We start from the raw sequence: 15,695 nt of genomic DNA, 5'->3' as shown, positions 1-15,695 counted from the left end.
CAAACATCAAGAACAGCTATATATTTGTATGGATATGAGTGTGTGTATATCTATATCCATCTTGTCATATTTGTAGAACATTTAACTGTATGCTGCCATATTATAACATTTTTGATGTTCTTTGGAATGATTACATGTATTAAGAATATTAATATGCTCTAAAATATTTTGGCATTTATTTTAATGCAGTCCCTACATTGTACTCGTCATTTTTGGAAAATATAAGGTGATTTGTAATCACACATTGATAAAACAAAGATTTAAATAGAATTCTGATTTCTGAGCTTGTTAGTATTTATACAAAGTAGAACTGTATCTAACACTACGTGCGTTCCAAAAATCTACACAACAGGGTAACTTGTTTATAAAAAAAACTAAATTACCATCAATTCTCAGTTCTTTTCAATTTATAGATGTAGTAGGGCATAATACGTGCCTCAGTTGACTTGAAGTGGGAAGTTAAGTATAAATTTCTCAAATGCCTCCTGGATCAAAGCCTTATCTTAAAAATGGCTTCGGTTTGGATAATAGATAACCATTATCTAATTCTTTTACAGTTGGCAGTTCACACGTGGCAATGGTAACTTTAATTAGAATATGAGCATATCTCACTCCCTAACCATGCTAGATAGCAGAAAGCTTATTTTACTTGGATGTTTGAATGTTACATTCTCCAAAAAGGCATACCTAATTTTAGAGCAGTGAGTATGTTTGTAATTTTCTAAGTCCAGATAATTTTGTAAGTTGTTTACCATGTTGCCTTATTCTAGCTACCCACAAATGTATATTTTCTCCTCATTTTATGGATGTCTTAGGACCAGTGAGTTTTCAGAAATAGGTTAAACTTTATACTCAGATTGTAGTTTTCAGTATCCAGGGTATTTTTTGGCTATTTCACATCAATTAGACCAAGGATTGAATGTACAATATTCCAAACAGGAGCTTCCTCAGGTAAGTGAAAAGTAATACTGGTTCAAAATGATCTTTAGCTTGTGGTTCCAGCATTCCATGATCTTAAAGATAATTTTCTGTTTTTAGATATTAAATTTTCATTTAAAAATTATGCTGTTTTGACTGATTGACTGAAACTGTTTCTCTATTAGGTCTAGATCCCAGTTCTTTAAAAAATTTTTCCTATTGTTTTGCTTGTAAAGTGCAGTGTTTACTTTCTGTCTTGGTTTTAATTTTTCTTTTCTTTTTTTTTAAGAGAGGGAAAGAAGTGGGTGGAGGGGCAAAGGGAGAGAGAGAATCTTAAGCAGACTTCATGCCCAGTGTGAAGCCTGACACAGGGCTTGATCCCACAACCCTGAGATCATGACCTGAGCTGAAATGAAGAGTCAGATGCGTAAACAACTTAGCCCTCAGGTGCCTCAACTTTCTCTTTTGGTTTTGATCACCATCCTAATATGCTCATTTAGACATAAGTTATGGTAGCCACTGTACATGTTGGTTTAATATTTGAACTTCTTCCACACTGAAAATTAATCTCTTTTAGAGTAAAGAAAGGAAGTAGAAAGATTAGTCTCTGTGTAAAATAGATGCCAGTTGAGTCCATTTATTAGTGGACAAATAAATGAAAGTTTCTAGCTAGATTTTAGCTGAGAATGTTCTGTGGCAATTTCTCTTTTGTCACCTCTTAATATTGGCTACTTTTCTCATCCTCAAAGAGCGGGATATCCCCAAGGCTTACTTTCTAAGCTTTCCTACCTGGTATTTTTATCCTACCTGAAAGATCATTCATTATGTCCGAAATCAATATAGATCCTTGTCTTCTTAAGGGATTTATTTTTTAAGCTTCCTAGTGTTCTCTCCCTTCAGGAAGTGAGACTTGAAGTAATCACTCGAGACATGTATCATATCACATTTTGTTTACCCATCAAATCGTCTTATTAACTGCTTCCTCAGAATGTCTTCTGTCTTAGTGATTCCTGTGGCTGCCATCCTAGTCAGTCTCACATAACCAGATACCTGGATGGATTTCATAATTCTTTCAACAAACATTTATTGAGTGCCTACATTGTCCCAAGGATTGTAATGTGAGGGAAGTATGTAAGAATGAATAATGTAGTCACTGCTCTGGAGCATCCAGAAGTCTAATGAAGGAACTAGATTGCTAAATAGGCCACTATGGTTTGGTTAGTGAATGCTATGATAATCCTAAGCCCAGGGCAGTCTTGGGACCACAGAGGAAGGGCATTAGCCATTTAATTGCCTCTCTTGACTCTAATATTCTCTGCTTTCCCACCATCCGATACTCATTTTATCTTGCTTAGTTACTGCTTCCTTCATACCCTTTTTCTGATGCTCTTTTATTCTTCCCCTTTAGTTTGTCTCATCTTCCCATCACTTTTCTTTATGCTCTGCTAAATGTTCCCACCTTAAAGGGACACTTCTTTTCAACCCAGGCTCCTCGTCCTGCCCCAGAAACATGATGTATTCATTTCTAGTATTGGAAATTCATTCCAGTCTTCTATGAATGGCTTTTCCGTTTGCCCTTCCCATTCACTATCCAAATCCTGGCCATTTCCTAAGGTTCATTTAGTTCTACCATTGCTTTAAAACCTGTTAAGCTTGTCTAATCATTTACTTATCTCAGCCATATAAGCACTCGATTTATAATATAGCATCTCCTTACATTGCTAGTGTTATTTTTATCTCCTCAAGGAGATTGTAAACTCTTCAAGCAACCCATTATGTGGGCTTTTATATCCTTCATAGAACCTAACACATTGTTGAGCTCAAACCTTAACTGTTGAATTTCAGGAGTATATAAGTAGGGCATTTTTCCCCTCGAACATTAAAAGCTGGTTGATATGGGATATATTCCTTTGATCTACTGGGGAAAGTATGTCTTTAATTGAAAGTTAGAAATGCTTTATCGTTTTGTGTAAAAGTGTAGAATTGAAACATGGGAGGAAAAAGGCAATATGTTAGCTCACTTCTTTTTGATCAGTTTGTTCTGAATGCCTGACATATTGGAGGTAATGGAAAAAAAATTTGGCATAAAAGACATGAGTTGAAACTGGCTCTATCATTTAATGTGGAGCTCTGAGAAAAGCCCCAAATCTGAGTCTTAGCTTCCTCATTGGTAAAATAGGGTTAATATTACTCAAGGTTGTGATGAAGATTACATACCATAATGGATATGGAATGCTTTGTAAATTTCAAAGCAATATGTAAGTTTTGCATAATTTTGTTATACCCCATCTTGGATGATAGTTTTGAGTTTGTGTTTTGCAAAAGTGTAGATTTCTTTATGGTGCATTTTGTGATCCATCAATAGTAAGTTCTCTGATATTTTCAGGTCAGCCTGGCTTTCTTGCCTCTCAAGAGGAAACAGACTTCTATCCTAACAAAGTAATGTGTGTGCTATGATAGAGTACCATAGAGCACCACTGGGACACCTGACCCAGACCTGGTAGCTGTCAGGGCAAGCTTCTTGGAGGAAGTGAAATTATCTAAGGCCGGACCTGAAAGATGAGTAAAGGTAGCCAGGGAAAAGTATGAGGAGGAGAGGATAAGGAAATGAGAGAGAGAGAGAGAGAGAATAGCTCCATTCTGGCTGGCTCTGAAATTGAATCCTATACCATATTTAGATCTGCTAAAGATGGGTGTATGTGATAAATATGATCTCTTTTAGTTGTAACTGTTTCATAGGAATGATCTCCTAGTATCCCTTTATAGTAACAACTGAATAGAATTTATTTGCTGGGTGTTAACATCTCTTCTTCCTTATGTAGCATTGATATATTTTATTTGAGTCACAGCAAGAATTACCTCCTTTAGACATTGGTCCGTTTTATTAATTCTCTTCAGTCTGCATTTACTTTATAACTACGAATTGCCTCCTTCATGTCTTCTTTGCAAACTATTAAGAGAACTGGAAAATTGGTTTTGGAGGGGGTTTTGTTTGTTTTTGTCTATAAAAACATTTACTTTTGCATGGCTCCAGATATTTGGAATGTGTTTATAAGGTAATGTGGGGACACTTCATTTCTGCTTAGTTTAGGAAGAAATGGAGAGAAATCTGGGGGAAATGTTGCTGTTGGGAGCTCCAGAATAGAGAGAGCATCCAAAATGGCACCTGGCACAAAATAGACTCTTACTAGATAGCTGCTAGACAAATGGATGTGCTACATTAGTATTGACAGAACACATTCGGAGAAGGAAAGAAGATGAAAATAAATGTCATACTGCTAAGATAGGGTCTATAAGCTGATGATTAGGAAGTAAGTCTGTATAAGGAATCCTAGATGTATAGATCTAGAAGCCTAGATGTATAGTTTCACCTACTGTGGTTTGCTGAATGAGGCTTTGATGTCATATAATTTTATAGTTGTCTGTGAGAACTTGATTAAAACCCTTATAGTAAGCGTCATTCAGCTAAGTCCCCATAAACGAAAAAAATACTACTACTTATCCCCTGTGAACCATATGGAAGATCTGAGTGATAGTTTATAGAGAGAACTAAATGAGGCCCTGAAAAAAATAGAAACTATCCTCAGCTCCACTGAGCTACTGGAAGACTAGGTCAATAGTCTTTGTCTCAAAACTTGTGAAAATGCCATTCAGAAACTTGTGGCAAGAATCAGCTTTCAGTGCATCACTGCATCATAGCAGTATTTTTCGGCCATAATTGAAGAAAGTAATTAAGGAGAAAGGGTATTATAATTATTACCAGGGTTTTTAATGCCAGTGAATTTGGTTGGTATTGGAAACACACACTGACTATAACATTTAGTTGATTTTTTTAAATATTTTATTTATTTATTCGACAGAGAGAGGGAGATCACAAGTAGGCAGAGTAGCAGGCAGAGAGAGAGAGAGAGAGGAGGGGAAGCAGGCTTCCTGCTGAGCAGAGAGCCCAATGTGGGGCTCGATCCCAGGACCCTGGGATCATGACCTGAGCCGAAGGCAGAGGCTTAACCCACTGAGCCACCCAGGTGCCCCTAACATTTAGTTGATTTTTTTTTTTTTTTAAGATTTTATTTATTTATTTGACAGAGAGAAATCACAAATAGGCAGAGAAGCAGGCAGAGAGAGAGGAGGAAGCAGGCTCCCTGCTGAGCAGAAAGCCCGATGCGGGGCTCGAACCCAGGACCTGGGATCATGACCTGAGCCGAAGGCAGCGGCTTAACCCACTGAGCCACCCAGGCGCCCCGATTTTTTTTTTTTTTTTAAGATTTTATTTATTTATTTGACTGAGAGATCACAAGTAGACAGAGAGGCAGGCAGAGAGAGAGAGAGAGAGAGAGGGAAGCAGGCTCCCCGCCAAGCAGAGAGCCCGATGCGGGGCTCGATACCAGGACCCTGAGATCATGACCTGAGCCGAAGGCAGCGGCTTAACCCACTGAGCCACCCAGGCGCCCCACATTTAGTTGATTTTTTAAAGTAACTTTTTCTCCTCCTGTTTTCTACTGTTTTTCTACAGTATCATGGTTTGTCAATTATAGAATTTTTTAGGATCCTAAGTTTCAAAGTTGGCAAAAAAATGTCTGGAATACATTAGACCATGGCCACCTAAAAGAGTCAAAAGAGATGCTGGGTTGGGAATGTAGGGGAACTTATTTTGGGATATGAAAGAAATGTGTGAGCTAAGAACTTTGACGCTCTATAGTGATGGTCTTAACACAGACCTGACTCCCCCTGTAAATATTTAATGACCACTATACTACTCTGAAATTAAATCTGTAATAATATAACTCCTCACATACATAACTCCAAAAATAATATGATGCCTTCCTTGCTAATAAGGGAAAACTTTTTAAAAAGGTATTTTTTAATGTTTCCATATGTAAATGTTTGGTATCAATAATTCCAGTACTGGGAGTGGCCCCTGTGCTGGGTGGTCTGATTTTCCAAAATGAAAAAACTTCTTTTTTCTTTTTTAAAGATTTTATTTATTTATCTGACAGAGATCACAAGTAGATGGAGAGGCAGGCAGAGAGAGAGAGAAGCAGGCTCCCTGCTGAGCAGAGAGCCTGATGCGGAACTCGATCCCAGGACCCTGAGATCATGACCTGAGCTGAAGGCAGCGGCTTAACCCACTGAGCCACCCAGGCGCCCCCAAAATGAAAAAACTTCTAATAAAAAGTATAATTTCCTTTTTATTTACAGGGCCAGATGCAGTACTGAAAAATAAAGTTTTTTTTTTTTAAACTGTACAAAAATGCTTTCTGTCTAATTGTAAAACTACGGCCAGAAATTTCCACATGCCCTTATAAACTTCTGAAATGCCCCACTGGGGCTTTAATGCTCTCTTCCCCACTTTGAGAACCACTGCTATATCGAATCACATAGTGTTCTAGTGTTTTTTATTAAGATAGCACTACTGACCAATTAGGGTAACTACTTTTTATTAATCATTTTATTAGTAGTACTAGGCTTATTTTGAGCCATATATTTTTTCTTCACCTGTCCTTTGGGACCAATCAGTGTTTGTGAACCAACTGGCCATTCATAGAGATACTTTTCTTATTCTGTAAGTTTTACCCCTGATGAAGACCTGAGTATAATACTAGAATGAAAAAATACTGGTGAGTATGTGAGAAATATAAAAGATTTTTTCTTCCTTTAATCTCTTTAAAAAGGTAATTGGCTGCTTAAGTAAAAAATAGTAACAGTATATTGTTATTTCTAACCAATTGAAAAATAAAATATGTATGACAGTAGGAGCACAAAGACTTGATGGGGAAATGGAAGTATATGCTTGCAAGACTCTTAAAATACAAATGAAATGAGATGCTGTTCTGTGAAGACTACCATGATAAGTTAAAAGATACATATTATAAATTGTAAAACAACTGCTAAAAAATAATAAAACCCAAAGAGGCACAGCTAATAAGGCAATAAAGGAGATAAAATAGAATCATAAGAAATACTCAGTTCAAAAAACTGAGAAAGAGAGGAAAGAAAGGAACAAAGTCATGATCCCTGAAACAAGGTCAGATAAAATGTGTGGGCCTTGTCTGAAGAACATGCTTTGTATTGGAAGTCTTTCACAAGTGCTTAGGGTATCTCCCACTTTCCGCACTCCTACACTGTGGTGTTTTACAGCCCCCAGGCTCATCCAGTACCTGTCTCTGTTTCTTCTCTTTGGTACTCAGGTGGATTTGACTTTGTCACGGACTTCTATGTTTGCTAATACAAGATGTTGCATAATAAAGTGGAATGAATTGATTACTGATTTTTCTGTCATGTTTCAGCATACTTTACTCTTTTCTCTTCCCCTGAATTCAGAGACATGAAAAATGCTGTAATTGGAAACAACAAGCAGAAAGCCAATCTCATTGTTTTAGGAGCTGTTCCAAGGTATGTTTGCTATCAATTCCTTTTCTGATATTCATACTAAGTTTCTAGTATATTTCTCATTCTCATCCATAAAACCCACCTTTTTTCTGTATTGTCTATCCTTTTTTTTGAAAACCTCCTAATTTTTAAAATAAACGCTTTGAAATATATGAAGCATCTCTTTAGAAATTTTTAAGTATCAGAGAATGGAATATGAAGCAAATGTATTAATACTTCTTGGAAATTCAGGAAGATCATTGGCCCTGCAATAAAAGGATGTGTTGGATAGATAGACAATATACACCAGCCTGATTCTTTATCTCCTCAGAGCCTTGGCAGGTTTTTTTGTTTTGTTTTGTTTTGTTTTGTTTTGTTTTTTTAAGATTTTATTTATTTGTCAGAGAGAGAGAGCACACACAGCAGGGGGAGTGGCAGGGAGGGCGAGAAGCAGACTCCCTCTTGAGCAAGGAGCTCGATGTGGGACTCCGTCCCAGGAAATGAGGATCGTGACCTGAACCTGAGCCGGAGGCAGACGCTCAACCGACTGAGCCACCCAGCATTCCGGCTTCGGCAGTTTTGTATGATTGGATAATAATTTCTTAGGATTCTTAAAACCTTTTTTGAATTAAAAAAAAAATCCTGCTTGATTTTTAATCCTGATTTTCTTTTTTTAATTTCTAATTTTTAGAATTTGCTGTTTTTTAACTTGGGAAGCTTGATCTTTTTTCTGATGAACTAAATTTTTTTCTGGTAGGTGATGATAGTTGTATAACTTTCTCTTCACCTTTGCTTCTCAGAACTAAGTTTTATGTGCAGTTGCTGTAAGTTTTTTAATGTTTTGGTTTTTCTCTTTCTTCATTTCTGTTTTCTGATACAGTATTGATGATCTTATTATTTTTATTGTAACTGATCTCAAATATATACTTTGGTAACTATAAGGCTCTCGGTAGCCTTTCTTAGGGGATAAGTGTTCAGTGTATATAAATGTACTTTAAGGCACATGAGCGTTCTACCTTAAAACATAAAGGAGGTGATCATAAGTGGTGGATGATTAGAGTTTGAGGAATAGTTGCTCGGCAGGCAGGGCTGGAATAGAAATGCGAGCATCTCCTGATTCCCCAAATGGGAAAATTGGAGAAAGACAAGTTTCCCTTGCTTGAAAGAGCTGCGCAAGGACTCTGAATGTTCCCTCTAGGCTAAGCCTCTGTGATTTCTGAACCATACTTCTGGATAGTGCAGGTCCCTTGCTAGTCTAAATTTAAGATCTGACAATGCTTGGCATTGAATATTCTGAGTCTTCATAGCCTGGAGTGGCAGATAACATGAATTGACTTTGGGGCAGCTTTGTCTACTTGTAGACAACTTTCAGATTAATAGTTCTGATAAACTCTGAGATTATATATATATATATATAATGCTTTTGCTCAAAATGAAGAAAATCTCTTTTGATTTTTTACCCAAATACTCCTTTTTTAAATGAATAGTTGGTACAAACAAATGATCATTTTCTAGCCTTCTGTTAGCTCACAAACCATATTTTTAGTATGTGGGATATATTGGTAGCATTTTTCTGTCACATTACTTTTAGCTAAATTACTTTTGTTTAATTGTTTTAGTCTCCTCTGTTTATCAAAATCCTTCTTTTTAGATTGTTGTACTTGCTTCAGCAAGAAACTTCAAGTACAGAGCTGAAAACTGAATGTGCAGTGGTATTGGGAAGTCTTGCTATGGGTACTGAAAACAATGTCAAGTCTCTTCTAGATTGCCATATTATCCCAGCCTTATTGCAAGGTATGTAAGGAAGTCATTTTTGTACAAGTAAAAATTAGAAACAGTTTGCAGGGTTTAAAATACAGACTGAAAATCCTTTCATGTCCATTTTCTATTAATAGGACTACTGTCTCCAGACCTGAAGTTCATTGAAGCTTGCCTCCGATGCCTGCGCACCATCTTCACCAGTCCTGTAACTCCAGAGGAGCTTCTATATACAGTGAGTTTTAGAAGTTTTTGAACCACCAGTACATTTCACTAACAGCATACCTCTACTTTTCTCAACATCTCAAAATTCATCATAACTATGTTACAGAAAAGTCTTAAGAAGTATTTCAGTTCTTGCTAATTTGCAAATGTCAAATGTTCTAGGTATTATAAAGAAGTGAAAGATAGTATCAGACCTTGAGGAATTTATAAGCTATTTTTTAAAAGACCCATTTTGTTCTCTTAATATCAAATTAAGGCAGTATATTTAATGTACTCAGTTTAGGTTAAATCCAGCAGAGTAAGCTTTACAGAGAATTTGACCTGGATCTTGAATAATGGATACGATTTAGAGAAGTGGAGAGGAAAGAGGCCATTCTAGGAAAGATCTGTGTAAGAGAGAAGATACAAGACAGTGGGCAGAATAGTTAAATATCGGAAGGGCATCAGTGTTCGTTTCAACGGAAGAGGTGAACCAGAAAACAGCTTGCAGGAGGCTTACTTGCCAGGCTAGAATCAGAGAATATGTGTCATAGAATCCAGAGATCTTTGGAGTCATTCAGTAGTTTTCAAAAACCTTAGGGATTACTAGGGGATCTTTAATCTATTGAATACATTGGACTTTCTTAATGAGCATTATCCAGGCCAGTATTTTTCATACTCCCTGATCTGCAGTCCACAGATAAGAAAAACATTTTCCATTGTCACACTGTGTGTGTGTGTGTGTGTGAGAGAGAGAGAGTGAGAGAGAGAGAGAGAATATTCCTGAGACAGTCTTCACAAAACAATTCCATAAACGTGATACCCTCTGGTTTTAAGTCTATGCTTTCTCATTTTTAGAAAAATGCTGGTTGTGATTCTGTGAGCCAACACAGAGAATCACAGTGTCATATAAGATATATGTAAGTCAGAGATCTTATCTGGAATCACATTTTCGAATACTTCAAGAGCATAAGCAATCAGGAGGCATAGGCAATGGAAGCAGGGAGAGAGGGGCATGTCATGAGGCTCCATAGTCATCCTCCCCACATCAGATACATGCTCCTCTGGCCCATAATGGTACATAAAGTCTGTAAGTGAGGTTCATGGGTCACTTTACACAGCAGGGAGGCTCTAAATTATGAAATATCTCAATTTTACACCTCAGGGATTTGTGCAGTATTCTTCAGGGAGCCATGCCATATAAATTGGTATTGTTCACTACAACAGTTCTCAGAATTGAGCACAGACCACTATTGGCTGGAGGATTTATTAAGCACAGATTGCTGGAGCCTTCTGCCAGACTTTTTGAGTCAGTGAGTCTGGGATAGGGCCTGAGAATTTGCTTTTCTAACAAGTTTCCAGGTAATTCAGAGGCTCTTGGTCCATGGACCACTGATTTCCTATAAACAGTCCTAAATTGGGAATTCCTTCTCCAAGCTTTATACAGAGAAGGACTGACCTCCTAGTAAATATCAGTCTGTTTCCCTGAAGGTCATATTGTGATGTTTACAAAGAGATTAAACCAATCACCTGTCTTCTTTACCCTAGAAGTTACTTTCCAACCCCTAACCCAGTGAGTGAGAAACTGGTCCTGGCCAGCCGTTTTAACTCCTTTCTCCTTACTCTTCAGAATGATTTTATGACCCACTAATGGTTCATGGTACGTAATTTGGAAAACTAGTCCACCCAGCCTAACTTTTTTAGACCCAGGGACATTAAGTGACTTTCACAGTGACAGTGTTTTATGCCTCAGAGACAATGGTGAATCTGTGAAGAGTGCTGGATGGAATGATGACAGAGAGTAATGTTTTAGTGTAATTAACTGCCCTCTGTGAGTTGGATTGTATAGAGCCAGCTGGCATAGCAACTTAGATACTAAACTGAAAACAGGGCAGTTCGCTTAGAAGAAGGTAGGATGTCTAGTTTGAAATCCTGTTTATCAGTTGGGTGACTTTGGGCAAATTATGTAACTGTTTCTTGTTTAATGAACTATAAATTGTAGATCTTATAAGACAATTGGCAGAAAGGGGGCAGGTGTGAAGAAACGGGATGAAGCTGTTATTACAGGAAAACCAGGAGATGAGAGAGCAATGGAGGAAAGAAAGGAGGTCGGAATAAGTTCAGGAGCTTAATAGAAGCTTTCATATCATCTTTTGATTGCCTGTTCTTTCTTAGCTGCTACGTGCTTCCCTGTTTTCTGCCAACGGAATCACTGTTTCCCCTCCCTCCTCCATGAAATAGAAATGTACTTAACATTCTCATCTTCTCTCTTCCGTTTCTTTCTACACATTTAGTACCTGACTTCTTTGGGGTTTTCTAAATTTTTCATTTGTTTTTAAACTGCTTGTGATAACACAAAAGGGTTATACTAATAAGCAAAGGGAAAGATTCTGCTTAGAGGGAATCAACTGCCTTTTGTTTTTTCACTTAGCCTTTTAAAGATTTGGGGCATTCTTTTCTTTCTAAGGGAAACCCCATATCTTGTTCATCTCAACAGTAGTACTCTAAAGTTAACTTCCTTCCTTCTGTTGTCTTTTGTCAAAGTGTGGTCTATGGACCAGCAGCAGCAGCCTTCCCTGGGAGCTTAGATCCTACTCCAAACCTATGGAATCAGAATCTGTACCTGAGGACTATCTCCTGGGAATTTGCATATACATTCATATTTGAGAAGTACAGCTTTAGGACTATGACAGCATTGACTAGGAGGCTTGAGCTAAGTCTCCTTTTCCTTCTGTGGTTCAGACCAAATACCCTTTCAACTTTTAATTCCCTTTGCACCCTAAGAAAAAGAGGATTCTTGGAGAGCCCTGCAGCAGATTGGGCAGATTGTCCTCTTGTCTACTGCACCAACTTATATATTGCTAAATGTCAGCAATAGGCAGAGAATGTGCTCTAAGTGAGGAGTTGATATTTTTACAAATTGTCTTGTGAAGATTGAAATTAGCTAACTACAGTCATGATTCTTTTTTTTTTTTTTTTTTTTTTTTTAGTTTTTTTTTTTTAATCTATTTGCTAGAGATCACAAGTAGGCAGAGAGGCAGTCAGAGAGAGAGAGGAAGGGAAGCAGGCTCCCCGCTGAGCAGAGAGCCCGACTCAGGGCTCAATCCCAGGACCCTGGGATCATGACCTGAGCCGAAGGCAGAGGCTTTAACGCACTGAGCCACCCAGGTGCCCCAGTCATTATGATTCTTACTAGTAACTGATACTTACCGTAACATCTCAGAGATCAAAACTGTCAAGTTTTATTTTTATACTGTAATTCCTCCTTACAGTTTCTTTGTTATTGTATATCTCATTAGCTCACATTTTGGTTTCAGAACAGATTTCTGTCATGTGTTTTGAAATAATTTTGTCTTATTGTGGGGATATAGGCTGTTTATGTGGGAGAAATTGAGAATTTCCCATTCTTATGTTTTGTTGTTGAGGATGAATATTGAAGCCCCTCATCCTTTACCTAAACAATTTGGTGATTCTCTTTTTTGTTTTGCTGTGTTCCTTAAAGAGTGTTGATTTACTGTGATTAAGAAGCTTGCATATGTGCCTGCTCATGGAAATAGTTAGATGTATTCACAGTGCCTAAGTTCCTTGTTGCTGTGCTCTCTTTTCCTTCGACTCCAGGATGCCACAGTGATACCACACCTCATGGCGCTACTTAGCAGGTCCCGCTACACACAGGAGTACATCTGTCAGATCTTCTCACACTGCTGTAAAGTAAGAACCAGAATAAATGTTCTCTGTAATGTAAAATCTATACCCCCAGGAGATTTGCCTTCTTGTGTATCTTCCCAGAGATAACCTGTAATATATCATTATGCAGACCTTTGTATATTCTCCCCTCTCCCCTGTTTTTATATATAAGCAGACCTATGTATATATCCCCCTTCCCCTTTTTTGGACACAAATGGTAGCATTCCATACATATACTATTCTGTACTTTGTATTTTTCATTTAACATATCTTGAAAGCTATTCCATATCAGTACATAAGAGGCCCCCTCATTTTTTCCCCCAACAGCTGTATAGTATTTTACTATAAAATATATTACTATATCTTTTACTATAAAGATATACAATAATTTGTATAACCAGTTCTCTATTGTTGGACATTTGCCTTGTTCCAGTCTTACATTATTATAAAACAGTACTGCAAAAATATCTTGTGTAAGACATTTTATAAGAAATTGCTGAGTCAAAGAATGTGTGCATTTGTAATCTTACCACATACTGTCTTGTATAGAGGTTGTACCATTTTATACTCCTATCAGCAGTGTGTGATCATAACTGTTTCCCCACACCCTCATTGTTGGAAATTGTTTTAAGTGATCTCATATAAGGAGAAATGAGAGCTTCTTCTCTGCTCTCTGTTGAGAGAAATTTCTGTTCCTAAAAGGATCTCAACCTAAACTGAAGAGTGCTGCAAAGTGCTACTTACTTTGTTTCATAGTTTACATATGGAGTATAATCTTTTGATAGCCATGGGTGATTATTTATTTGAGATCTTTCATAATTTTTACACATTTGCCAATTTCTAACCACATGTTTATCTTTTGATGACTATAAATTTTTCAGGACAGCATTACTCACCTACCTATATTTGTAATAAGCAAAGTAAGGAGTTTGGGGAACTGTAGAAAATAAAGGAAAGAGAAGTGAACACCTACATATGAAACCAGGAAGATCATACATGTATACTATTTTAGAATAATTACCCAAATAAATGAAATTTTAAATCACTAGGTTCCAGAAAAAGTACCTTAATAATTTGTTTAACCCTTCCCTCCCAAATCCTAGTAGGCTTTCACAGCCTATTCAGTTCTATTTAAGACATTTAGAATTTAAAGATGTCAAAAATCTTTGAATTTCTTTTCCCAGATTGCTTTGACAGTGTGTAGGTCAACTCATAGGTGTAGGGATGTCAAACACTCCCTTAATCTTTTGAGGTGGGCAAAGAAAGACTTTGAGAAAATGACAATTTTGTTGCCATTTATTTGCTAAAAATGAGCTGAACTTCATAGGGTGTAGAATTTTCCAACAGTAAAACCAAGTCTCGTAGCCCAGCCCTGGCAGATAGGTAAAGGAGGATACTCCAGAACTCCTGTACCTCATTAGAAATCTTTCTGCATCTATACCTAAGTGCTTGAGAGCACAGCATCTAATAGTTACGGTAATCCCAAAGGGGCACTGAAAATTAGACCTGGAGGTATAATTACTACATGTCACATTATTATATTACATTATGAGAAGTTTGAATAATCCCATCTCAGAAGTTACCCAAATAGCTTTTAGAATTACTCATCAGAAACTTCTGAATCCCTTTAGGCTTGCTCATCTAAAATTTCTCAGTGCTTTTTAGCTGAAATCATGGATAAAAGAAAGCCATTAAATCATTAGTTCTTTTGCTGGAGAGGATCTTATGCTGAGCAAGAATTTGTAGGCATCCTCATGCCACTAACAGAACTGAAGATATTATCAGAGAAAATCACCTTAACTAATCTTTCGTTTAGCCTGGTAATTAGATTTTGCCACTGTAATTAAACAATCAAATTTAAGTGTTCTGAGATATAATTAAGCCTTAGGAAATATTATAGATTTATAAACCCAATGACAATAGCCTAATATAAATATTAATTTTTCTATAGATATACTAGCATGAATCTTTAAAAACAATTGATCTGATGATCTCTGTATGGTCATTAACTATTAAAACCTTTTATTTTCATGTTGTTCAGATTACATATAGGCTTAAAATAAGATTCATAATAGAATTTTCAGACTCATTCACAACTTTACATATACAGTTGATCCTTGGGACAATGGGAGGGTCAGGGGTACCAAACCCTGCTCAGTCAAAATAGGCATATAACTTTTGACTCCCCTAAAACTTAACTACTAATATAATCCTAATTATATCTTTGAAATTCTCTCCCTGATGTATTAAGGAGCAAAAAAAAAAAAATAAAAGCTAGTAATATTAAGTTGTTGCCACCTCTTAAACAGGTTACTCAAACTTTTGAGACCTGTCCTTTTTGGAGAGACCTAAGAGAGACTTGGTAAGAATCAAATGATAACTTTACTCTGGTTGGTTCAGCCAATAATTCCATTCTTTGCAATTGTTTTTACACAATCCTGTGTATAACCACAGAGAGGAGGAGGAAGAGCTTCTTTTGTTATAATTATTTCCTGTAATCTCTGGGGCAAAGAAATTCAGGGATTAAAAACTACAACATCTTGTAAGCAGCAGGGAATAGTTATGTTAAATGAATTGCATCGTGCTTGATCTTTTTCATAATATAACTTCATCAGTACAGATATTCCGTAAGTGATCTAGCTCTTAAAAAAAGATGCATGCAAAAAAAAGAAAAGATGTATGTGGATGGATATTTACTGAAGTGATTTTGTAATAATAAAAGATTGTAAACAATCTAAATGTGTAACTATAGGGTACTA

General features: G+C 36.8%; 1 protein-coding gene across 3 annotated transcripts in view; it reads left to right on the top strand.

The window, feature by feature from the left end:
* Positions 1-15,695, top strand: part of ARMC8 (armadillo repeat containing 8) — a 106,643-nt gene that overhangs the window by 35,449 nt on the left and 55,499 nt on the right. For all 3 annotated transcript variants that reach the window (XM_047736044.1, XM_047736053.1, XM_047736035.1), the window contains 4 exons: positions 7,240-7,311; positions 8,939-9,081; positions 9,183-9,280; positions 12,868-12,960. In XM_047736044.1, the coding sequence (XP_047592000.1) occupies positions 7,244-7,311; positions 8,939-9,081; positions 9,183-9,280; positions 12,868-12,960 (402 nt within the window). In that variant the 5' untranslated portion in view covers positions 7,240-7,243. The remainder of the gene's footprint in view (positions 1-7,239; positions 7,312-8,938; positions 9,082-9,182; positions 9,281-12,867; positions 12,961-15,695) is intronic.

This window comes from Lutra lutra, chromosome 1 (assembly GCF_902655055.1).
Source record: "Lutra lutra chromosome 1, mLutLut1.2, whole genome shotgun sequence".
Lineage (NCBI taxonomy): Eukaryota > Metazoa > Chordata > Mammalia > Carnivora > Mustelidae > Lutra > Lutra lutra.
This window is presented reverse-complemented; position numbering and strand designations above follow the sequence as displayed.